We start from the raw sequence: 24,983 nt of genomic DNA, 5'->3' as shown, positions 1-24,983 counted from the left end.
ATTGCTGAATTTCTCTTGTTTGCTGATGTATGAGTTTTGGTCTTTTCCTGTTCAGTCACTTTTTATATTTGATTTGTTTGTGGTTGGCGCTTTAATCAATGGTTTGTTGACAGGTAGTTGATGAAGACTTGGCAAGACTTCAGTGGGACTTTTTTTCTTTTTCTTCCCTTATTTTTGACGGCAGAGGCATGAAGAATTTGTATAAAGCAGCGATATGAAACCAGACCATGTGGACAGTATCAACATCTTCCATATGTGTTTAGGAGGTTTCAGTAGTTATTCAAGACAGCCAAGCCAATGTAAGATTATGAAGATATAAAGAGTGTGACCCTTTCTAACATCGAGATGCTAACATGCATTTATTGTGTATACTGCTCAGTTGATTTGTTACAGAGGACTGCTGTATTTTTACAATTTCTGCATTTGTCTTTACATATACTGTAGTTCTATAGTTTTTTTTCTTTTACTGGCTTTTGAATGGTCTGAACAAAACTGTGTTTCCTAATCCATTCTGGTGATCATGTAAATGTTGGATTTTTGATGTGAATAAGTGCAAGATTTAAAAAAATTGAATGTATAAACAGCGCAATTGAAATGCCTCTACCAGCTGTTAAAGCTGTTTTGTTACATTATTTTCCCACTCTCATGTTGTTACAAACCTGTATAAATTTCTTTGTTCAGATGAACACAAAGGAAGATACTTTGAAGAAGGTTTGTACCCAAACTGATGATGAGCCCCATTCACTTTCATAGTAGGAAAAATAATACTATAGAAGTGAATGGGGCTCATGAACGGTTTTGTTACAAACATTTCTCAAAATATCTTCCTTTGTGTTCATCAGAATAAAGAAATTCATGAGGGTTTGTAACAACATGAGAAGGAGAAAATGATGACAGAATTTTTATTTTGGGGTGAAGGTTAGGGTTAGGTTTAAGGCTATAATATTTAAAGGATTAGTCCATTTTCTTAAAAAAATCCAGATAATTTACTCACCACCATGACATCCAAAATGTTGATGTCTTTTTTTGTTCAGTCGAGAAGAAATTATGTTTTTTTGAGGAAAACATTCCAGGATTTTTTCTCATTTTAATGGACTTTAATGCAGTTTAAAATTGCAGTTTCAAAGGACTCTAAACAATCCCAAACGAGGCATAAGGGTCTTATTTAGCAAAACGAGTGTCATTTTTGGCAAGAAAATAAAAAATATGCACTTTAAAACCACAGCTTCTGTCCCTAATCCAGCTGTGTGACGAGCCAGCGCGACCTAACGTATTGCGTAATGACGTGGAAAGGTCACATGTTACATATATGAAATGCACATTTGCGGACCATTTTAAACAATGAACTGACACAAAGACATTAATTATTATTAATTATTATCATTCGACATACAACAACGTCAGAACGGTCCTCTTTCTCCACACTTGTAAACACTGGGGCGTAGTTTCGCATACGTCATCCGTGACCTCTTGACGTGATGACGCTGGCGCGTCACAGGACCGGGTAAGGCCAAGAAGTTGTGGTTTAAAAGTGCATATTGTTTGCCAAAAATGACAATCGTTTTGCTAGATTTTGCTCGTTTGAGATCGTTTAGAGTCCTATGAAACTGCAATTTTAAACTGCATTAAAACTGTTAAGTTTTGGGGTCCATTAAAGTCCATTAAAACGAGAAAAATCCTGAAATGTTTTCCTCAAAAAACATCATTTCTTTTTGACTGAACAAAGAAAGACATCAAAATTTTGGATGACACGGTGGTGAGTAAATTATCTGGATTTTTTTTTAAGAAAATGAAATAAATGGTAAAATCTTAAAGCTATAATATTCTCTGTATTCTTCATATCGAAAGTATTAAACTGATTTAAAAACTGATTTATTTTCTGTTCCTCTACTTCAGAGCACCTTGGCGCATGTACACAGTCAGTTCCTGTTAAATGTGGAAGCTCTTTCCGAATTTTGGACGGTCATGGATGAAATAGATGAGCAGACATGGGTGTTGGAACCCGAAAAACCCACTAAAGCAGATTCAATGAGAAGGATCGCTGTCGGTAAACAGATCTATTACTTTTATTTTCATTAAAGAAATGATGGTATTTACTCACATTCATGTTGTTCCAGACCTGTATGCTGTAACTTTTTTATCAGACTAAAATAGACATTCTTAAAGGGGACATATCATGAAAATCTGACTTTTTTCATGTTTAAGTGCTATAATTGGGTTCCCAGTGCTTTTATCAAGCTAGAAAATGTGAAAAAGAACAACCCAGTAACTTAGTTTTGGTAAACCATCCTCTGCAAGCATGTAAAAAAAATCTAATTGAAATTTGGCTCCCCTAGTGATGTCATAAGGGGATAATACTGCCCCTTAATCTGCACTATCCAACCACGACACTGCCATTTAGTGCAGAGATCAGCTCATTTGCATTTTAAAGGACACACCCAAAACGGCACATTTTTGCTTACACCTACAAAGTGGCAATTTTAAGCATGTTATAATAAATTATCTATATGATATTTTGAGCTAAAACTTCACATACGTACTCTGGGGACACCAAAGATTTATTTGACATCTTAAAAAAGTCTTGTGAAATGTTCCCTTTTAAGTGTGCAACTTTTGACCAACAACTAAAAGCCAAGAAATCATTATAAAAGCAAAAGAAACTTGCATGAAACACTTGTCTTTTTCCAGATTTAAATATCTATGCCAAAGCAAACAGTCATGATTGCACAAAATGTTTAGTAAATGAACATGTCAAGAGATTTTAAACAAACGAGTTTGGAAGGGTGTGAGTATTCATATTACTACATTTGAATCTCATTATTTGCAATCATCACATCTTCCTGCCATCTCTCAAAGTATGTCTACCTACAGTAATATCAATATATCTGAGCTGCCATGTTGTGTTGTTCTCCAGGAAACAATGTCTCAATAAAGGTACAGATTGACCCCAGACACCCCAAAATGCTGCCGGAGTGTTGCCTGCTCGGGGCTGATCACGGTAGGCATTGTATATATCAGCAGATCTCTCCATATTTACATGGATACTGTTTTCTCTATTCAAGCGGCAGCAAGAAGCTCGTGCCTCGCTCGCACGCTCTTGTTTTTCAATTACCTCTATACATAAATGCACATGCTGTAAATGCTTTACTGCGTTTAGACAGGAGCGGTTGAGCAGGACTGGCCGAGCTGACAGCCAGCAATATGTTGGCGACGTAGCACGCTTTTAGATTTAGAGTGAGATGGTGCTGGAATGGAGGTCAGTTTGCACTATTTAAGCCGACGTGATTGTTTCTTTAAATCCAAGGTCATGCTCGGCTGACAATGGCACACAGAACACATTGTCGGTTGCCTAGCAATGTTATTCATTGATATTAAATCCACACTTCAATAGTCAAGACGGTGGCAGTCGCGGACCCTCCGAGCGCGGGGTCAGACAGAAATATTGCTTTTTGCATTTACAAATGACAAACAGAGAGTGCGCCTATCACGTTTCTCCCAGATTGATCTCTCGGGTGGAACAGGCGTGATGAGCACGTTTTATTTGAATTATTTGAATATTTCCCTTTTTGTCATACGGTTTGTCACAGTGGGAAATGACCGGCTCTTTCGTCGTTCTGCTGTGGCATTTCTTAGAGAGAACAGAGATTAGAGGTAAGAAATGAAGCGCTGCGCATTGTCTGTCAGTGTTCGGCGATCAGGTGAGGAAGGCTGAATGAGAGATGAGGTAGAGTTAATTGAAACTGGTCGGCTACATTAAGGGGGTGAGCACTGTTCTTGCTTTCGTACGGCGCAGTCCCTCAGGCTTGTTTTTGCCATGTAGATTGATTGATATGTTTTATGTTGATGACTTTTTGTCCCCATTGGCTTACAAGTCCAGTGCGTATTGCTTTTACAAAAACGTTAATGAAGGTGGATGTTCTTTTAATAAATAGTTAAAGATGTGACAGAACAGATAACTTGGCTTTCTGGGTAAATATGGTTGTCATGATGCCAATAGCAGTGCAATCACATGATTCTCGTGACAGCTATTGAACACCTTGCTGTTTTAAAATGTAATATTAAGAAATTTGTTGACATTAAATTAATACAATGACAAATGTAAAGCTGCTATTAACATAAGCTAAGATTAATAAATGCTGAAGTATTTTTCATTGTTAGTTCATGTTAGGTAATGCAAACTGCAAATTCTTTTAAAATTAATAAAAATTTAATGGTTTCTGATTTTAATTTTTTATTTATTTTTTATTAAGAGCAGACAGTGGAAGGTCCCTTCGCTGCATTTATACCACTGTGTAAAGCACAGAACCAATGTTTTGACACAAATCATATTTTACATTCACTTCAGTTCATCCAAAAATTTAAATAATGTCATTTATGACTCCCGTTCCAAACTCGTAAGACCTCCGTTCATCTTTCGAACCCAGTTTAAGATGTTTTAGATTTAGTCCGAGAGCTTTCTGATCCTCCATTGAAAATCTATGTACGATATACTGCCCATGTCCAGAAAGGTAATTAAAACATAATTGAAGTAGTCCATGTAACATCAGTGGGTCAGTTTGAATTTGTTGAAGCATTCAAAATACATTTTGGTCCAAAAATAACAAAAATTGCGACTTTTTCGGCATTGTCTTCTCTTCCGAATCTGTTGTGAACCGCGTGCACGAGACTGAAGTCACGTGACTGCGGTGATGCGGCTGACGTGTTTTCCTTAGACATGTTTGCAAAGGGTTTTTTTTTTACTTACAGCGTGCGTCTCCCTCAGACTGTAACAAAGCTTGGGCACAAAAAAAGCTGGGGCGCACCAGATAACACGTCAGCCGCGTCGTACATCAGCCGCTTCACTGCAGTCACATGACTTCAGTCTTGTGCACACAATACACAACAGAACCGGAAGAGAAGACAATGCTGAATAAAGTTGTAATTTTTTTTATTTTTGGACCAAAATGTATTTTCAATGCTTCAACACATTCTAACTGACCCACTGATGTCACAAGGACTACTTTGATGATGTTTTTATTACCTTTCTGGACATGGAAAGTAGGGCTGAATGATACATCGAATTTTCATCGTCATCGCGATATGAACTCACGCTATGAACACATCGCAACAGACAGCCTTGACGCGATGAATGAAGGGAAAACGGTAAGCACATGTAATAAACGTTTTACCTATCACGTTTAGTCCTAAAGACATGCCCCTCGTCCCAAACCGCCTACTTCCATACTATATAGTGGGCGAAGTAGTGCTTTTTACATACTATATAGTATGGAAGTAGGCGGTTTGGGACGCAGGGATGGTTTGCGCGTTCATGCTATTAGGCCAATCAGGGGAACCCCCAAGTCAGCTACGCTCATATTGATTTGTGAGGTGTCAGTTGCGACGCTGTGCCTGTTAGCAAAAACGATGGCGGAGGAAGGAGAGAAGAGTGAGGAAAATGTGTTGTCAGACGAAGACCTTGTGGTGAAAATGAAGAGCATGCGGTGCGACGCGCTCGTTTTTTCCAGGCTTTTCAAAAACATTTTAACTTTTCAGAATGACACAAGTGCAGCGTGCAGGTCATGTGACAATAACCTACGTGTCTAGCGTTTTCCACGCGTTTTAGGCGCGACATGTGAAACATGAAAAAATATAAAATATTTATCGCAACTCACATCGTCATCGCAACATTAAATAATGTCACCGCACATCGCAACTTTTCCTCACATCGTGCAGCCCTAATGGAAAGTAAACTGTACGTACATTTTCAATGGAGAATCAGAAAGCTCTCTGACTAAATTTAAACATCTTAAAGTGCCCGTATTATGAAAAACTCACTTTTTCTGGGTTTTGGGGTGTTATTTTGTGTCTCTGATGCTCCCACACGCATACAAACTTGGAAAAAAATCCATCCATGCTGTTTTGAGTGAGATACAGGTTTCTGAATGTCCTCTGCCTTGAGTCTCAGATTGCGCGAGTTAAAACTCAGCTCCGTTGTGACGTAACAAAAAGTTTCGTCACATTCAGTTTGAATTTTCCCGCCCACCACCCCACTCGCAGGTCTCCACCCACCAGGTAGCTAGAGAGCATAGAGCAGTCACTTGAATGAGACCCTCTGTGCTGTTATCATGTCTCACGGAAATAACAGCGCTATTTGGATATTATGGATTATACTCCCGCCTACTTTTAAAAACAAAGTTTTAACGCATGATTATTGGAACCCGGAGTAATCTTATATACAGTGTGTTACGACGCAAACAGTCCTCAGATTGTAGCCGATAAGACCTTCATGCGAAATCTGATGTAAACAAAAGACTATGTATCTATATTTCACGGATTATATGCATTTGTGGACAAAAATGGTAATTGGATGTATTTTATTGGACTTTCATGGATCATTCACACATCTGTAACAGACTGGATTCGATTCGCGATCGCGTTGTATCATCACAAAAGGTACGTTAAGTCACGTTATATTTTGTATGTTGTCATCTTCTGTCACAAAATACTACATTTATGATGCTAGAGCTAAAAGCTTTTTGCCAAACTAACCGAGACCGTACGCCTCGGCTTTTCTGACGAGGCGAGCCTCTAATAACTTTACGGTCCGCATAGATATATACACGGTCCGGACCTCCCGCTAGCTTCTAGCAATTAGCACGCAGTCCACAAGCAGTATACATCCCCCGCCGGGTCTTAATTTCTGTAATTTGCGAAAATAATGCGTTTGAAAATGTTTATAACGGGAATATGTTAGTATTGTCCAGGGAAAACGAGTGTATTGTTGAGACTGCTACATCACAATTTACGCTGGAATCTTTGTGTGTCATGATGAGTTTGACACACCGAGACCGGGCCTTACCGCCCCGGCTTTTCTGACGAGGCTAACCCCCGAACGGTCCGGACCTCCCGCTAGCTTCTAGCAATTAGCACGCGGTCCACAAGCAGTATACATCCCCCGCCGGGTCTTAATTTCTGTAATTTGCGAAAATAATGCGTTTGAAAATGTTTTATAATGGGAATATGTTAGCATTGTCCAGGGAAAACGAGTTTATTGTTGTGACTGCTAACGTAACATCACAATTTACTCATTGTGTGTCATGAGTTTCTTCACCTGTAGTGTACTTATTATTGATACTTTTCTGCATGATTTGTCTGTTGGCAACATAAACCGTTAATAATAATAATAATATATAAAATAATAACACAGCATGGTCTGTACTGATCACGATACCACTGAGCATGCGCACGGGCACATGACGTTAGTAGTGGGGCGTGATCAAAGGAGCAGCAGCTCATAAATATGTAAGACTAGCTCAAAACGGCACAATCTGAACTGCCCTGAAACAGAGGCTACTAGAGATGGGTAACAATCTTTTCCTACAAGCTATTTCGAGCAAACAACTTTTGAAACATGCTTTATGGAACTCATACACCTATATAACTTGTGGAAAAGCAGTCATAAGATGGGCACTTTAAACCGTTTCCAAAGATGAACACAGGTCTTCCGAGTTTGGAACGACATGAGGTTGATTCATTAATGACATTATTTTTATTTTTGGGTGAACTATCTCTTTAAGACGAAACAAATATGTTAGATAGACATTTAACCAAGATGTTTTGGACAGTTTACGCATGAAAGCAAATGTGAAGTAAAGTGAAAGTGACGTATTTGCCAATGTATGGTAACCCATACTTGGAACGTGATCTCTACATTTAACCTACCCAGTGAATAGTGAACACACACACACAAAGCATTGGGTAGCTATCACTGCAATTGGGGTTAAGTCGCAACCTACCTGCCTGCCATGAGACTCGAACCTGCAACTCTCGGGTTACAACTGGGGAAGAGTAGCAACTTGCATCTTAAACCGCAAGCAAGTTGGTGAAGAAATGTTAACTTCAGGTGTGCTCGACTTTAAGCAGTGTGTGTGTGGAAACGTCTGTAAACAGTGTGGGGGTATCAAAACTGTATCAAAACATTGTGATTGGTCCAAAGCTGTCAGCACGTTTTGACATTGTCTGTTCTAAATGCCGGTAATTCATATTCTCCATTCACACATAGCGCTTACCAGTACATAACTGGTAATCTTACAACCTCTCTTACTGGTAAATTACTGTAGCAGCACTGATTTACCAGAAAGGTTCTGTTCACACATGATCTGTTTACCATTTTACCAGTAAATTACCATTTAAAGACTGTATGTGTGAAAGGCACTATTGAAACTGCTCAGAAGCATGTCAAGGCCGCTTCGATCACAAATTGTAAATATTCAACAGGTTAAATACATGACGAAAGCATTACAACCGCAGTCATGCTGCAGCGGGCACAGTCCAAAGTGAGATGGACATCAGAGATGTAAAAAGCAGTCCATATGGTATAAATGCCATTTTGTCATCCCCATCGTCCCCCGTTTGAACATGGGATTTCCCATGTTCTCAGACGAGACTTGCGTTGTTTGTGAAAGGGAATCTGTTGATGTGCGATCATCCTATCGTCAGCCTGTGAGATCGCCGATATATGATCGTATCAGGGGTGGGGCAAATTTTACTCATTTATTTATTTGTTAATTTTGTACTAATTTATGACAAGCCGCTTGATTGGTGGACAAAAAATAAGGTGATTTACCCTAAGGGCAACACTGTCACTGCTGCCATCTTCTTTAAACTGATGACATTATCCAAGCGCATCATTAAAGCCCATGGTGCTTTCAAATTTCCCATGCCAGGGAGCGGGAACAACACACTCACTGGTTTTAAACCCCTGCGCAACCTCAAGTTAAGGGGCTAGAAGGAGTCCATGTCACGCATGTTCAAGTACAAGGAAGAGTCTAAGACGTGCGCATTACAAGTTCAGGTGCATACGAAAAGAAATCCGCACACGTTACAATACCCTCTTGCGCAAAGTGAAGTCCACAAACCCTCCCATGTAAGGAAAAGCATGCAATGCTCATGTTAATGTCAAACTATGATGATAAAAATAATAACTATGGCCAACTACCGTCATGAACAGTGTTGGGGGTTACGCATTACAAGTAACATGCATTATACGTAATAATATTACTTTTCTGAAGTAACGAGTAAAGTAACGCATTACTTTATAAATGTACACATTAAAATTTGAGTTACTTTTTTTAAATATTAATGCAAGTTACTTTTCAGTTTAATTCTTTCAATTTAAAAATAAAATAATGTACTGAATTAAATTGAACATATTAACGTAGAATTACGCACTCTGTGCGACTGAGTGGAAACAGTTTGAGTCAGAAATGATGATGGCAGGCCTAAGTTTAAAATTTTGCGATCATAAAAAACACCTGCAAGTACCTTAAAAGTAATGCAAGCATTACTTTCCATGAAAAGTAACTAATTAACGCAATTTGTTACTTTTTTGGGGAGTAACTTAATATTTTAATGCATTACTTTTAAAAGTAACTTTCCCCAACACTGGTCATGAAAGCCTGCTATCCACCATATGTCTGACTATCATCTATCGGAACAACCCTCCCTAGGCGTGATGAACATGTGTAAAGTTTCATTATAGTTCTGTTTATAATTGTAATTCTTTGTTTCTTTTAGTGGTCACTCCGTTAAGGAACAAGTTGAATGCTAATATGCATTTATGGTAAGAACACTTTGTTTATGTAAATGTGGTAATTCATAATATACTAAGTATTTCCATGTAGATTTGCTTATTTCTACAGTATGTTTAGTACTGATATTTTCAGTGGATGTATATAATAGAGTGTAACATGAATTTGAAGTCTATACCACGCAGTGGGATTGTCTTGGCCCAGAACGTTGATTCACAGAATGATATGGTGGAATTTTCTGGACAGTAATCGTTGAAATGTATTCATTATACCATCATGACTATGTTGTATGCGTTTAATTAGTGCATAAAGCTATGATTTCCTCCCCTTCTCATAGGAACCCTGACTGCAGTGTCCTACAGAATATGAAGGATGTGTTGGAGATAGAATTTCCATCGCCTGCCACCCACGAAAAATCTGTATGTTGCATATTCTCGACTCTAACACTGCCACTTACAATTAGCTTCACATCACCATCACATCTAAAGCTTGCAGTATTTTTCTTCCTGCTTTCCCTTTATGTTGTTTTATCGTCTAGAGAGGTGGCTACGGATTTCCTTTAAATGGGTTGTTTACAGATAAGATCATTTCAATAACAAAGGTGGCAAAATCTTCGGCGCTATCAAGAGCTGTTTAATCATAGCTCAACCATTTATTATTTTTCCCTGCATGCATTTTTTATGATTCCTCTCTTTCAGCTTGTGGGTTGAAAGGGTGCAGTGTTTGTTTATTTTCAGTCTGTAGTACCACAGATTCATACTTGACCATCATTAACATTCTAAAGCAAGAACAGTTTGCTTGACCAAATGTACAAATTGTATCTTCCATCCTTTTAATGGCTTGAACAGAGAAAAAAGCATCTAGTTATGCAAACATGGACAGTAGATGAGATCAGAAACACAGGAATGATGGGATGTGTAAGGATTCTTTAGTCTGGATGAGATGTTAGGCTAAGCAGAAGGATTCAATGTAGTGCGGGTCAAGCACAAATAGTGTTTATAAGTCCACCTGAGTCTCCTCATACTGTGGAAAACAAATACGATGAATATATTACAGACCCTTGACCAGCAGAAAGACTAAATAGGAAATGCAAATTTTTAGATTAAAAGTAATCCCAGGTAAAAATAAAGTATACTTTGGGGGCGTGGTCTAAAGTTATTTCATGCATTCTGACTTACTAGCACCGTTTAAGAGTTGGATTCCTGAGTATTTCTCTGCCGAATGCACTTTCCCAGGGTTCGTACAAGTTTCGGAAATTTTTCTCGAACATGAAAGTTTCATACGCAACAATTGCTTTATTTCTTTTTTCACCTGGGACATGTATTCACTTTATTGGTATTGGACATTTTTGTACAATTTCTGAAAAGTACACAGACAGTGTTGACTTTAATTTGAGTTGACTTAAACAGCTTGTCTTATTGTGGTTATATATTAAGGTTTTCAGTGTTGAATGCGGTATTTGCTACGCTTATCGGCTCGAATCTGCAATTCCGGATCAGGTGTGCAATGACCCACGCTGTGGTCAGCCATTTCATCAGGTCTGTCTTTATGAGGTAAGAGCTTTAGGATTTAACACACAAATAATTCATCCTCATCCCATTTAGAAACAAACTAAAATAATTTTATTTCTATTAAAAAAAAAAATTCAGTGCAAAGCCAATTTCCTGAATATTTTACATAGACGACGCGACAGTAATTTGTCAAATTTACAGTACAAATTCATCTGTTTATCACCAGTGGCTAAGAGGTCTGCCCACCAGTCGTCAAAGCTTCAATATTGTATTTGGAGAATGTCCTTACTGCAGCAAGGTACAGTATATTTTCTACTTTATGATAACAATTGACTAAAACATCACATTTAAATTGTTCATAAAATGACTGTATCTAAACCTTTACAATAAAATCTTTGTATTTGTCGTGTACATATTGATTATTTAATCTCTTTCAGCCTATAACTGTGAAAATGGTCACACAAAACCTGTAACTACAGCATCTTCATTCTGAGCAATGCTTGTGTGGTACTCTGACTCCAGTGTCATGATCACAGAGCTGGAGCAAGACACAATAAAGTCACTGAAACAGTCTGAGCCGAAGGACAAAACCAACAGCAGTCAATATCACAACAAAGAAAAGAATCAAAATCCATTTTTCTTTGCTTGACCTGATACCCCATATTGCACTGTTGTCTGGTTTTCCGAAATGACTGTCATGAGTCCATTCATTTTTCTGTTCACAAACGGACCAGTGATCTTCAGGATAATCTGGCTCTTCCCAGCGGTTGTAATTCCTGCTGTATTTTCTACTGTAGTCCCCCCTGTAGTCATTCTCTCTGCTGGGTTCGCTTTGATCATCATTTAGTCTCCCACTATATCCATACTGGTGCTCACTGTTCTTTTTTCTTCTCTCGGTTACCCTTGCCTCACCATGCAAGTCGGCTTTTCTCCTTTCCTGTTTAATAAGATATTTTTTTATTTTACAATACATGTAAATCCAACGTTAGAATTGATGTATCTGTTAATATACTTTGTGTCACAGAAATAAACATTGAGAATCATATATTTAGTTTTAATCTGTTTATATTGCTATTAAACCATTGATTATGGTTTGTGTGGACATTTGCTCTGTGTTCTGCTGCTGGTATTACTTGCTGGACCGTTTGTGTCTGTCTTGCTCCTGCTCTTGTTTTAGGATGAGCTCGTGGAGGCAGGGACTCTTCTTCATCATCAGTGCAGTCTTCATCACTTTCTCTGAACATGGGCCTTTGCCGAGAACTTCCTTTCCTAGCAGCTGTGTTAACACTGTATGGTCTCTGTAAAGGTGAAAACATAACATTATTTCAACAAGCCTGTATTAAACCATGGAAATTATTGGGGCGGTTTCCCGGACAGAGTTTAAGTTAATCTAGGACTAGACCTTTATTAAAAAAGGTCTTTTAAGACGTTTTTAAAAACATACTTTACAAAAAAACACTACAGGTGTGCATCTTGAGAAAAAACAATGTCACCGATATGTCACTCCAGCTGCAGTCCATTTTTTTTATCTCCCCCACATTTTTGAATGGGTTTGTTTCACAATCCTCTCCAGGGTGAGGTTATCCCTATTGTAAACTTTTTCTAACACATCTTTTCCTTCCCTTCGCCTCTCTATTAATGTGCTTGGACACAGAGCTCTGTGAACAGCCAGCCTCTTTTGAAATGACCTTTTGTGTCTTGCCCTCCTTGTGCAAGGTGTCAATGGTCGTCTTTTGGACAACTGTCAAGTCAGCAGTTAGTGAAATAAATAAACTTTTTCATGATATTCTAATTATGTGACCAGCACCTGTATGTTAAAATTAGTCAGGACAAGGTGTATTTAAATTAAAGCAGCTCAAACATGCATTTTAGTCTAAGCCACGTCTGGGAAACTGCCCTCTATGTGTTTAATACATTTAGGGTGTCATAATAAGAATGAATCACAATGGTCATCGTCACCAAGAACTGAATTTTTTTTTGTCTAGAATAGGGTAATTTTGTTTTTTTGATATTCCAACATTTTATTTGCATACACATTCAGATGAATGTCACATCTTGGGGCATCTTAATTGAGTATATCACCATATTTAGGTTAAAAAGTGTTTGATTTTGAATAAAAAAAGTCCAATTGTTTTCACTTTGTAGTTTTGCACATATCCAAGTACATAAAAAACAACAACTGTTCATGTGCGTTTCTCGTCATCTTGCTCCAGACTTTCTTTGTTTTTCTTCCTCATCATCTCTGTCCACTGCTGCCACAAGCTTTGATCTATCAAGGTTTTTTGTTTGAGTTTGGGTTGGCTTGTGGTCTGTGGGAGGTTAAGTTAAATTAGATTTAGAGGATTTGAGTTGTTTTTGTCTCTAAGCGTTCTCTCTTGTGAATGCACGATGCTCTCTCGCTGACCTGGATCCAGAGAGAAGACCTGCCCTGATTGATGACATCTACTGCTCTCCCTAAGGTGGCAACTGGCCAAACTAAATTTGGCCACAGATCACCATCGAGGTCAGCTGTAGGCAAGATAAACTTCAGGAGTGTTGGAGTGACACAGGAAGCTGCTATCCTCACGCAGCCTGACGTGGTTTCAGGAGAGCTAGGACACGAGGGGGACATTGATGGTGTTGTTTTAGCTTTTATTCAAAGGAACTGCAGCTAGATCTTCTAGAAGTAGATGAACAGAACCGCAGAGAAAAATATGACTGCAAAGAAAAGGAGATTTAAATCCTAATGCCCTTGGTGTTGGTGCTGATGTTTTCCATCTGTTCAAAAGGCATAGACCGAAAAGCTTTATAAGGACTCTATAGAATGTTAATGCTAATGCTTATCTCAGTACAGTATGCTGATATGTAAATCAACCAGCTACATAAGCATTAAACAGACATCACCCATCACCAGTACACAACTACCCATATTGTTCAAATTAACATGATTTTATTCACGCATTTTTTAACACAAAATACAGAACCAAAATGTGTTTTGCGAAGCTCCATTGGATCCATATTGTGTAGAGCAGCTTCAATATGAAGAGATTGTAAAATAACACCCTAAACACTGAGCTTATTTACCATCACAGCTCAAAATCCTCATTCCAGAGCCCTCTTTCTTAAACCACAAATCATATTGCTGGACATCACAAAGATGAGAGGCAATTCTAACTGGCAATCTTTTGACCTCTGCCAAGTGTGTGAATTCAACAGCACCAAATAGGGGTGTTTAGGTTTTCATGAAATTCATCAGTTCATTCATTCAGCCTCTCCATTTCAGACCTCTTGTCAGCCAATAATACTTTCGGCAAGGTGAGCAAAGGTTTACCTGTGACACCAATGTCAAGATTCACCATCTCATTCCCTTTTATTGGTAAAGTGCTATTCTTGCCTCTTACCAGCATCGCCTGCTGCAAAGGGTTAGTGGGACTCAGTGTGATGTATTTAAAGCTATTAAATGCTTAATGCACATAAAACAATTATACTACATGCATGCATGCATATGATTGCAATAAATAAGGAGGTGTACTTAAATGACTCTTGTACAGTTTTGACACTAGATTGAGCTGTGGCCCCAGACTAAAGCCCTTTAGTAGTTGGGTATGTCAGTACTGTGTAAATCTCCCTTTTACATCAACTACACTCCAAGTCTTCCACAGCCAACAGGCCAGTCTGACATCTCAGAGCAAGAGTGGGAGTCTGTGTAGCTTGAAAAGGGTCACAGGAGTCCTCCCAAACTTAAGCATCTTCTCTCTTCCAGACAGATAAATCTGCCGCAGCCCTAACTTCTCTGGTCTCTATTAAGACAAATAGGCTGTTGTGCCAAAGCATTTCACACTCACCGGTTGAGTAGCTGGCCTGGATGTCTCCGACGCTCTCAGCCTGGAAAGGTCCAGTGGGCCCTGCAATGCTGATCTTGAAAGAACTTTTCTTAGGGATTGATAGTCTGGCTTTTCATTGTAGTCTAGGTGTTTTACACATAACAGGAAACTGGCAATCTCTTCTGAGGGTGAACAAGAAAGACATCTGTGGGTACCAAGATTTAAAATATTGCAAAAATTAAAACAATGTGTCTACAGAACATCAGATTGAGCAGGAAACTTCTAGACACCTTATGTGATGCTTCCTAAATCCCTCAAAATGTGTCCTTTTTACGACGCAGTTTATGATTGCTGTGAAGGTGGATTGCGGTTGCAGATTTGCATAATTTACAGATAAACCCCAGCTGAGCTGGTCTGCATGCTTTATGTGGATGCATCCCGCAGTTGACCTAGATGCTTACCAAACACACACAAATGTCCGGGCCACTGACAACCTGCATCCCCAGAATACATTTCCATTCCATGGGAACAAAAACCATATCTTCTTAACAAATGGATGGTGGCAGGTGCACAATGTAGAAGAGCCTCTCTGTTCATACAAGAACACAAATGTGTGTCTAATATGGGCACCTTCCATTCTTCACTGTAATAAATACGTGGGTGCAGTTCAACGCCACTGCACGTTTTCTTTGTGGCAGCCCGACTGAATGTACACTGCATGCACAGCCTTGATGCATGTAAGAGGTCTTATCTTTCTGCTCCAGCTGCAGCCTGACTCTCAAGGTTGGGGGAATAAGGCCTCATCATAATCATAGATCACAAAGGCACCATTCAGGAGACATGCATACCCCCTCTCCCTGTGGAGGGGGGAAAGATACTGCGGGAATGCTAGAGTCCGTTGATAAAGAATAGGCAAGGTGATGGCGAGGCAACTAAGGGTGCACTCACACTAACCAAACCATGCCTGTGTTTGGTTAATTGCACCCTGGCTGGTTTGCAAAGGTGGGCTTGAGCACGGTTCACTTGGGTTCAGGCACAGAACGCACAGTATAATCGCAAATCGTGCCACAGCACGGTTCAAATGTAGAGCTGTCAATTGCGCGACCACTTACTTCATCTGCTTTGTAAAAACCTTCTGATGTGTGCAGCAAGGTTACGCCCGGGTTTGGATCGCAAAAGTACAGTGTGCTTGCTGAGTGCATGCTTCTGGGGGAGTAAGGAGGGGGGGACAATCGCGCACTGGCATGGTTTGGTTGAGTTAGCCTTAATGTGAGTGCACCCTAAGTCATACCTTGTTGATCAATGCAAATGGTCTGTATGCACGCTCACGCATAGAGTACATACCTGTGGTGGAGCTGGAGTTGGACATTCTCCTGACCGAATCTGGCAGGTTAGCCATTAGCCTGTGGTCAACATGACAGAGGTAGAGGTTAACTACGGCTATAGCATCAGGCCGTGTTGCACATCTCAAAGTCTTTTCTTCTTTCTACTAAAATTCACAACATGCACACTTAAAAATAAAGATGCTACAAAAGGTTATTTCACCTTTAGCATAGCTACTTTAAATAGCTTTACCAAATAACTGAGAGAATAATTTAGGCTGTATAAGCACATGAGACCTCAGATCAGCGGCCACTATACACAATACAGCTTAAGGCCTAGACCTGCGGGGAATGAGGGGTGGAAAGCATACTTGGCTTTGGCCTCCTGGACCTCAGCTGGATTCCTGAGAGAAGAAAGCCAGGGCAGTGTCCCACACTGCCAATGAAGCAAGCAGTAGCCCAACACCTCCAAGTCTCCTCGTCTGGATGGGACTATATAAAGACAGGACAGAGGGGAAGGAAGAAATAAAAATGAGTGCTGATCGAGAAGCGAGTTTGAATATATTGATTAAATGGTCCATCTATTGGCTGATGAAATATGTCCTTATAAAAATCCTGGAGAAGGGGGGGTAGTGATAGAAAAAAGTTATTTTGTTTTCTCAGCTGGTGCCCTGGGCTCGCTCGCATGCTAACGGGGCTCTTCTAAGAGGGGCTGAGGGTTGATAGAGTAGGTCAGTTTCCTCCCACCAGAGATCCTTCTGTCTACTTCTAACTCCTCACATCTCCCTCTCACACCCTCCTCCTCCGTCTGGTCTGGCGACTCGTCCCAGGAACCTGATCCTCACGGCCTCTGACATGATCCAGACAGCCTGTGGCCCGGCCCGACACTCTCCGACGGAGAGCCAAGCCGTAAAACAAAGAAATAAATGTCTGGGCCCCAAAATTGTTCCCACATGTTTCTGGATTTCGTGGGGTCTCTGCTGGCCTTAAAAGAAGAGCCTGGGAGTGTGCATATACTCTCCTCAGACCTCCTTAATCTCTACTTCAGCCATAGTACATTACACAACTGCCATCTAGTGTAAAGGTCTTTGTACAATGCAGTTTAACAAACCAGTTTTTTCTACTTTAACTTCTTAAGTATCATTTATATTTACTTGGAGACCAGTCTTTGTGTTAGTCTAGCAAAAATTACGATAAATGCACCACTTGAAATTACTTACTGAGAACTGGGCTATTCGGAGCGTTGATGATTGGTTAATACTGGAGATGCACCGATATGAAAATGTTCCACTGATAATCGATTATTTAGACTGATCTGCTGATGCCTTTACCAATAGTTGCGGCATTAAATAAATTCTGAAGATAACATTTTCTAAATTGAACACTAACCAAGCGATGCGTCTTTACATTTTTATACACAGAGATCAAATTCATTGCATTTTCCTGTTCTCTTTTGATTGACAGGATAAATCGGCCATGACTATCTGCTGTTGTGAAACTATATACAGATAGTGTGAAAATACCGAAATATCAGTGCATCTCTAGGTAAAATATATCTTGGGTGTGTGTATGGATGTGGAATTTGTTATTTTAATGTCATTAGCTTACAGACAAACTAATTTAAACATTGTTGCGTGTAGTTCACCTAAGGTGATTTCCTTCAGTTAGGAGAGTAAAAGATCAGCCTTCTTCCATTGTATAAATCAGGCTTAAGACCGTCTCATAGAAAGAAAAGGAAGAAGAAAGAAAAGACTCCTCATCTATCTTGCATGATCCTCCCATTTATTTAATCTCCCCAAATACACTTTGCATCTGCCTTTACCCTATAGGCATATTTTATTTGTCTGGCAATCCTAGCCAACCCGTAGAATCAATGCAATTGTTCTTAAATTCAGGAACAGAAAAGGTAAATACTTTGGAGTAAGTGAAGCCCCCCTCTTCGCTCTTCAAATAAGACTAAGAGATTATTGCTAAGTCTGGCCAAGAGGGTGCTTTCACACTTTTTAAAAAGCTCTATGGAAGTCTATCCCAGTCCATCTTTAACAACGCCACTTTAAGCCGCACTCTAATGTTACAGCGAAAGCATCTGCTTATGAACAGGCCATTGAGTGTGAAATGGCCTCACTTCAACCCACTGATTAGTCCTACGCCAACCAGATAGATAGCAGCATTTAGATATGAAATATTCATTTTGGTACTGATCTTGGAACCCAGCTATTTAACTGAAATACATTTTGGGTCAGGCTGACCAATTATGGGTTGACTTTAAACAAAGCACCCTCGATGAATTACCTTCGTCTAAATTTATATCTGAATTGGATGGTTATGTCTGTCTCGAGTTAACCTCCCGTTAAGCGACTCTCTTCATGAAAAGCTCCAACTTCATCAATATGGGTAAATTAAGGCACATCGTTTGTTCGTGCCTGGAGAGTGTATTAACTCAATACTGTAACTGCAGTCCATCTCCTGAGAAATTACCTATTGACTGCATTCATCAAAAGGGAAAATCTCAGCCTAAATCCATGGCCATCATTGATCGTGCAGTGCCCATTACGGAGTCAACCTCTCTGCCCGCTAGCCACCAACACAGCTAGACCCATTAGGACAAGTATATGGGTTTCTTTTGTTATTCCTCTACCCTTGACCAAACTAATTTATCAACACAAAATACTCGAAAAACATCCCTACTACGCACGCAGACGTGACCTTGGTGAAAGCATTTAGAGTGCCATGCTAAACGTGCCCTCTTTCCTCATTATGGGCACCTCGACTAAAGACCAAAGTGCGCAAGATAAGACATGCTCTGTAAACATTTTATACGCCTTAGTAATAGGGAGCAGAAAGAGGTGGGCTGCCTGGCCCAGTCCTGACACCGATTCACTTATAAAAAAAAATGCCGATCTAAGAACGAAGCATTCCTGGGCCGCGCACAACACCTTCCATCAGACAGAAGCTGTTGTTCATAATTATGGCCCATTGTTATTCTGATTATCCGAAGCACTGTGTCAAACTCTTGAACCTCTCCTCCTGAATTTCAGCTGGCTCACTTCAACCCTACAGGTGATAATTAGGCCTTTAGCACAGGGTTTAGCAGGACATGAAGTGCCCGTCTCTGCAATCCTCACCATGGTAACAAATCAACATCTACACGGGGTGCCAAGGGCCAGAAGAAAAGAAGAAAAGACTGCAATCTGCATTCATCTACAGGGCAAACGGCTCTAATGACCTACACAACAGCTGTCAGTGTCCTCCGTCAAGTCATTCAAGGTGGTGACGTCAAGAATGTGCATAATCTATATGTGGTTTGGTAAATTTAAAGCTGCGCTGCTTCAATATGGGAGTTCAGTGGCCTAATCCACTCCCAAGCCCAAAATCAGTACGTCAGTGGGTAGGTGTTTTCCTAAACTCTCGTGAGTTATATCACTTGCCATGTGCAGTGTGATTTACACGGTAAAACTAGCCATACATTTATGGAGCAGTAAGACAGAATCAAGACCATATGTAAAATCCTGCACATGAAAAGTTAACAAATTGTATCAAGTCAGAACAAGTAGTTGCCTGAAAGCAGCCAGACCTTGGTCTGAACCTGAACGAATGATTTACTTTCGGACCTATTAAACTATATGTAATGTTGATTCCACAATATGAAGCACAATGAATCATGCACTCTCTTTATTTTCCATCACTGAACAGGAACAATACACCCTCACATTCCTGTGTCTTCTACCTATAAAATTGTCCTAATGATAATAACACATTCAGAAACATATTATCATTTATAAAACCTGCGTAACCTGCTGCTGAACAATATATTTTTTCTGCTGACTGTTCATTATGTGTTTTTCCCCATACGTTAACAAAATTAACAGTAACAGAAACATGGCTATAAGGTAGCCTTACCACGTGTATTCAGTATTGAACTCCTGTATGGTCGAAACAGGTAAAGATATTGGCTTTAAGCCCCGGTTCAACAAAACATCAAAGCTTTAATTAATAGCAAATGCATACAAGATGCAGGTTATGACTTTGACTAATTAGGGAATTCTTGAATTAAGTCTGCCCAAGTAAGCATGGACAGAACCATCGATATCCAATAATAAAGACTGAACGCAATTTACGAGTTAATGCATTTCCAATAGCATGACCCAGAGCTGAGGACATGATCCTGAAGATTTCTAGCCACATATACAGTGCCTCATTATAAACAGACTGATTCATACAGTACCTGACCTAGAACATTCATTGTTGTAAACTGCATTCTCGCATATTGGCATGTATTTTTAGTAATACTTCATTATGGTTTTGAGATACTAAAAGAAAGACCCTTTAAACTTACCTACTCCTTTGTGAGCATCAATGCTTGTATACTCAATAGTGCCATTGTGTCCTTTCTTGGGATTCTCTTTGTATTCTTTATGCTGGCCATTAGGACAATATCTGTATGACAGACCGTAGTCAGCCAGGTACACCTGTAAGAGTCATCCCAAAGACATTTTCAGTATGTCCTATACTGTATGTCTGTTAGTGCAAAGCAAATTGGGGCAGTTTGTATGTTGTGACAGCAGATTGAGATGTTAATTGATCATATTTAAGAGTTAAGTTCTAAATGTCATGAATGCTGGCTGGCCATCTTGGCAGACAATCAATGGAGGCAATAAAACACTCTTGGACGAGTGCGTGTTGCACTTAAGTAGGTACTTTATACGAGAAAAAAAAAAAACTTTATTGACTGGGTAATGTGGATGCAGACTCACCTTGTTTGCATCTCTATGTCCCAATAAAAGATTGGCAGCCTTAATGTCAGCATGTACATACTCGTTGTCATGAATATATTCCAGCACGTCCAGCTGTTGAGGGCAAAGTGACAGAGGGGAAGGTTAACATGAATAATTTAGTAACCTCATGATGACCTGCAGTAATGACTGCAGACAGATGAGCTGGATGCAAGGCATCCAGACAATTCAACTAAAGCATATTTAAGACATAAGACCAAGTTATACAACACTGTATATATCCATTCAATCAACACACTGTTGTTTAAGTTTAAAACTATACAAAAAGACTAACTAAAAGACAAACTTATTTTAAAAGAAAAAGCTTAATTTTTAAATATAGTTACGTAATTGCTATACATATTATAGATAGATGGATTTAATTTTGCATATATCCTAAAGTCCTCTCATGTAGGTGTAAACATATTTCACATATATAGGCTATTTTTGAATAACCATTAATTTCTTGATGTATATAATGTTTATAATGAGGACAAATAAGGACCTGAACATTTAAACAAATTCACAGGTCAAACTTATTACAGTTTATCTCCATACTATGAAGTAAACAAGTCCAGTTATTTATAATAAATGATGTGCAAAGCTCAGCACTGCTTTTCAGAAGCACTGTCAAACCCTATGCCAGTGGTTCTCAAACTGGGGTCCGGGCCCCCCGGGGGGGGGGGTCTAGAGGGTGCCAGGGGGCCCCAATTTTATGACATTTTATCAAATACATTAATTTATCATGAATTCTGTGTAATTTAACCTAAAAAATTAAGGCTACTAACCAACAGCACTACTTTGTATAACTTAATATGTTTTGTTTAATTAAAACGTTACATGTTAGACCAGTTTTTTGTCATAAATTTTCATTGGGGGGGCCGCGAAGGAATGCACCATACACAAGGGGGGCTGCTTGCGGAAAAAGTTTGATAACCACTGCCCTATGCCAATGAGTCCAGCAATGAAAAGGTCTCACCATGAGGATGCCCAGCTGTAACACTGTGGGCTTTCTCAGTTGTCCCCCATTCTCCTCAAGCACCTTCTGCAGATCTTTGCCCAGCCTGTCCATCACCATGAACCTGTACCTAAATGTACATAACCACAAAATAACCCAAATCGTCAATATTATTTCTGACACAGAAGAGTATAACATTCAATTTATTTAAAGGTGCAGTGTGTAAATTTTAGCAGCATCTAGTGGTGAGGTTGCGAATTGCAACAAACGGCTCAGTCCACTGCTCACCCCTCACTTTTGAAACCTATAGAGAAGCTACAGTAGCCGCCACCGGAAAAACTTATCATCGATGGAGACAACTTAGTAAAAAAAAGTTTGTCCATTAAGGGCTTCTGTAGAAACATGGTGGCACAAAATGGCGACTTCCGTGTAAGGGGACCCTTAGTTTATGTAGATAAAAACGTCTCATTTTAAGGTAATAAAAACATAACGGTTCATTATAAAAAGGTCTTTATACACCCTTGATAATATAGTTTTGTATATTATTTTGCATTCCTGTCAAGAGATCCTTTTAAAAATTACACACTGCACCTTTAATATGAAGTTTGAATAATGTCAAATGTATACATTTACATTTCATACCTTGTCCCTTTGTATTCAGACAATCCGGACCCCCAGTAAGTCGGTATCCCCAAAAACTCCATGCATTTACACTTCTTCCATTTGCTCACTGTCATGAAAAAGTTTAAAGGGGTCATATTATGAGATTTTTTAAGATGTAGAATAAGTCTCTGGTGTCCCCAGAGTGCTTATGTAAAGTTTTCGCTTAAAAAAAAATATTATAGCATTATTATAGCATGTTAAAATTCCCATTTTTAGGTCAGAGCAAAAATGTGCTATTTTTGGGGGGTCCTTTTAAATGCAAATGAGCTGATGAAATGCAAACACTGATCACAAACAATGATGGTGGTTTGTTGCAATTGAAACTCAATTGTGCTGTTCATTTTTTTCCTCTTTGTTTTTCTCTGCACTAATTGGCAGTGCCGTGGTTGGACAGTGCAGATTAAGGGGCGGTATTGTTGTAATTGGCTTTTGAAGAACCTAACGTTTCATGTGCTTGCAAAAAATGGTTTACCAAAACTAAGTTACTGGGTTGTTCTTCATCACATTTTCTACGTTGATAGAAGCACTAGGGATCCAATTGTAGCACTTAAAAGTCAGATTTTTACGCTATGACCCCTTTAAAAAGGCTTTGGTAAGGAAGGCCATTTTATACTTCTGCACATTGCTTATCCTTAAAAACATACAAATACAGTTATCTACAGAAACATCTCTCACACACACATATAAAGCAATGCTTCCTCCAGTTTAGCTGGGATGAAAATCTGTCTTGACTGGCTTTGCACCAGACTGACAGGTGGTCAGAAGCCCTTTGGAGAAACCAGCATCATTATCAGCAATTTGGTCACTCTCTCTGAATTAGAGCTCAAACAAGCTGGGATTGCACTAACGACCGCAGAGGTGCATGTTTGCTTTGGTTTATTAATTCGCCTAGCCAGCCTCATTTACATCTATAGCCACTTCATCAGTGACATGCACTCCATGTTTGAGAACTCTCAGTTGAAGATGAGGGGTCTTCAGCATTTTCATTCAACACTACTCCAAAGTGTGCATCTGCTTCTCCCTCCTTTGGCCATAATAACATCAGTGTTTAAAGAGTTTGCTGCATAATAGTTCTTGCATAACAGAAAAAATCCTTTACAGGAAAGGGACACAAGTCAAGTTTAGCATCTTAAAATGCAATATCGGGGGGAAAAAACATAATACTCACTAGTATCTGGCTTAGCTGCCCGTTGGTAAAATTTCAACTCTGAGAATAAAGGTCCATTTTCGTGATATTCCTGAAAATGTATTCAGAGATAACACGCGTTAAAGAAACAAAACTTGTTTATATTGTTATGAATGATATTTCAAACTTACTACTTACCACTTTGATCACATAATCAGTGTCATTCTGCACAGGTACATTAATATCAGCAGAGGCTGGAAATGTGAATAAATTAAAAGGTGAAAATTAACTTAAATGCAGTTAGGTGGCCCTTATACAGTGAATTTACCACAAAAATATTTTAAGAAATCCAATTATTCTAACATAATTCTTGCACTCTTGCTATAAACACACAATGAAGAGTAAAGACTCTGTGACTTAAGTTATGTTAGATCCACCTGCACCTTCAGCTTTTAGAAATGTTCAACATTAAGGTCCACTTTTATTAACAAAAATATTAACAGTGCCCTGGTTGTTTATGCTGTCGGCTGATACAGATAAACGGAAAATATAAAACACAGACATTTACAGTATGCACAATAATGTCAGTACCAAGGTAAATCAGTCCAAAACCTCCTTTCCCAATGATTTTGCCGATGCGCCATTTCTTCTTTTCTGAATCTGTTAAGATCCATCCGTCTGGGAACTCGATGGGTAATTTGTATTTCTTAGGAGGCATAATGTTAAATTATAATCTGTTAAGTTTTTGAACGAGTAAACCGAATGCAAAACTGAAACAATGATCTGTTTACATTGCTGGAGCCTCTTTTGGCTGCTGTCTGACAAATAAACTAGTAATTTTAAAAAAACAACGTACTCATATAAACGTTCGTCAAAAGTATTCAAAGTAAATACCAACTGAAAACGATAATAGCTACAATAGCATACAGAAACAGAAAGCCGGGCTTCAGCTCTTCTGTTTGGAGCAATAAACTTTAGTGTAACTTCCTGAAAGGTATGGACACTCCCGCGAAATCGCGTCCAAATCAATCACAGCCAATCGTTAAACAGAGATGTGCCGTCATTCATGTTTAACTGCCAATCAAATTCAAAAGAAGGCGGGACAAAGCGTAGCACTTGTTAAGCCATTGGATAGAGCCGATATCATTCAAAGCAAACACGGACAGCTGTGTAAAAGCATGACTACTGGGGCGTTTGCTTACCACTAGAGGTAAACATTATAATATTCCCTTTCTCCTTTATAATGTCTGTAATTATTA

At 39.2% G+C, this 24,983-nt stretch overlaps 2 protein-coding genes across 6 annotated transcripts in view; one reads left to right on the top strand and one right to left on the bottom strand.

The window, feature by feature from the left end:
• The window catches only part of fancl (FA complementation group L), a 22,777-nt gene extending 11,123 nt beyond the window's left edge, over positions 1-11,654 (top strand). Inside the window, exons 8-14 of one of the 2 annotated variants that reach the window (XM_065296701.2) lie at positions 1,897-2,047; positions 2,915-2,998; positions 9,556-9,601; positions 9,907-9,988; positions 11,006-11,122; positions 11,307-11,378; positions 11,518-11,654. In XM_065296701.2, the coding sequence (XP_065152773.1) occupies positions 1,897-2,047; positions 2,915-2,998; positions 9,556-9,601; positions 9,907-9,988; positions 11,006-11,122; positions 11,307-11,378; positions 11,518-11,553 (588 nt within the window). In that variant the 3' untranslated portion in view covers positions 11,554-11,654. Of the gene's footprint in view, positions 1-1,896; positions 2,048-2,914; positions 2,999-9,555; positions 9,602-9,906; positions 9,989-11,005; positions 11,123-11,306; positions 11,418-11,517 lie in introns of those variants that run through there. The other variant, XM_073812819.1, reaches the window with a different exon arrangement.
• On the bottom strand, positions 11,206-24,706 carry vrk2 (VRK serine/threonine kinase 2). 4 transcript variants are annotated; one of them, XM_065296700.2, is made up of 13 exons: positions 24,581-24,702; positions 24,316-24,430; positions 23,923-23,978; positions 23,767-23,836; positions 22,578-22,665; positions 21,957-22,065; positions 20,960-21,052; positions 20,542-20,674; positions 16,577-16,697; positions 16,228-16,286; positions 14,905-15,065; positions 12,214-12,378; positions 11,208-12,017 (listed from the first exon to the last, which is right to left on the bottom strand). In XM_065296700.2, coding segments are annotated over exons 4-13 (1,308 nt in total). In that variant the 5' UTR covers positions 23,768-23,836; positions 23,923-23,978; positions 24,316-24,430; positions 24,581-24,702; the 3' UTR covers positions 11,208-11,639. The 4 variants fall into 4 exon arrangements, with proteins under 4 accessions (XP_065152771.1, XP_065152769.1, XP_065152770.1 ...); XM_065296699.2 differs by having other exon boundaries at positions 11,206-12,017; positions 12,223-12,378; positions 24,316-24,706; XM_065296697.2 differs by having other exon boundaries at positions 11,207-12,017; positions 24,316-24,706.
• Between the last annotated feature and the right edge of the window lie 277 nt (positions 24,707-24,983).

This window comes from Paramisgurnus dabryanus, chromosome 20, assembly GCF_030506205.2.
Source record: "Paramisgurnus dabryanus chromosome 20, PD_genome_1.1, whole genome shotgun sequence".
Lineage (NCBI taxonomy): Eukaryota > Metazoa > Chordata > Actinopteri > Cypriniformes > Cobitidae > Paramisgurnus > Paramisgurnus dabryanus.
Note: the sequence above shows the minus strand (reverse complement) of the source record. Positions and strands in the feature narration are given on the sequence as shown.

Excerpts from the sequence above, each read along its gene's own strand:
- vrk2 (XM_065296697.2), bottom strand. The coding sequence starts at position 24,442 with ATGCCTCCTAAGAAATACAAATTACCCATCGAGTTCCCAGACGGATGG. Across the intron at positions 16,287-16,576 it reads GTCCAGGAGGCCAAAGCCAA|GCTAATGGCTAACCTGCCAG; the intron begins GTATGCTTTCCA and ends TGTTGACCACAG. Across the intron at positions 12,379-14,904 it reads CCAGGCCAGCTACTCAACCG|AGACCATACAGTGTTAACAC; the intron begins GTGAGTGTGAAA and ends TCACCTTTACAG.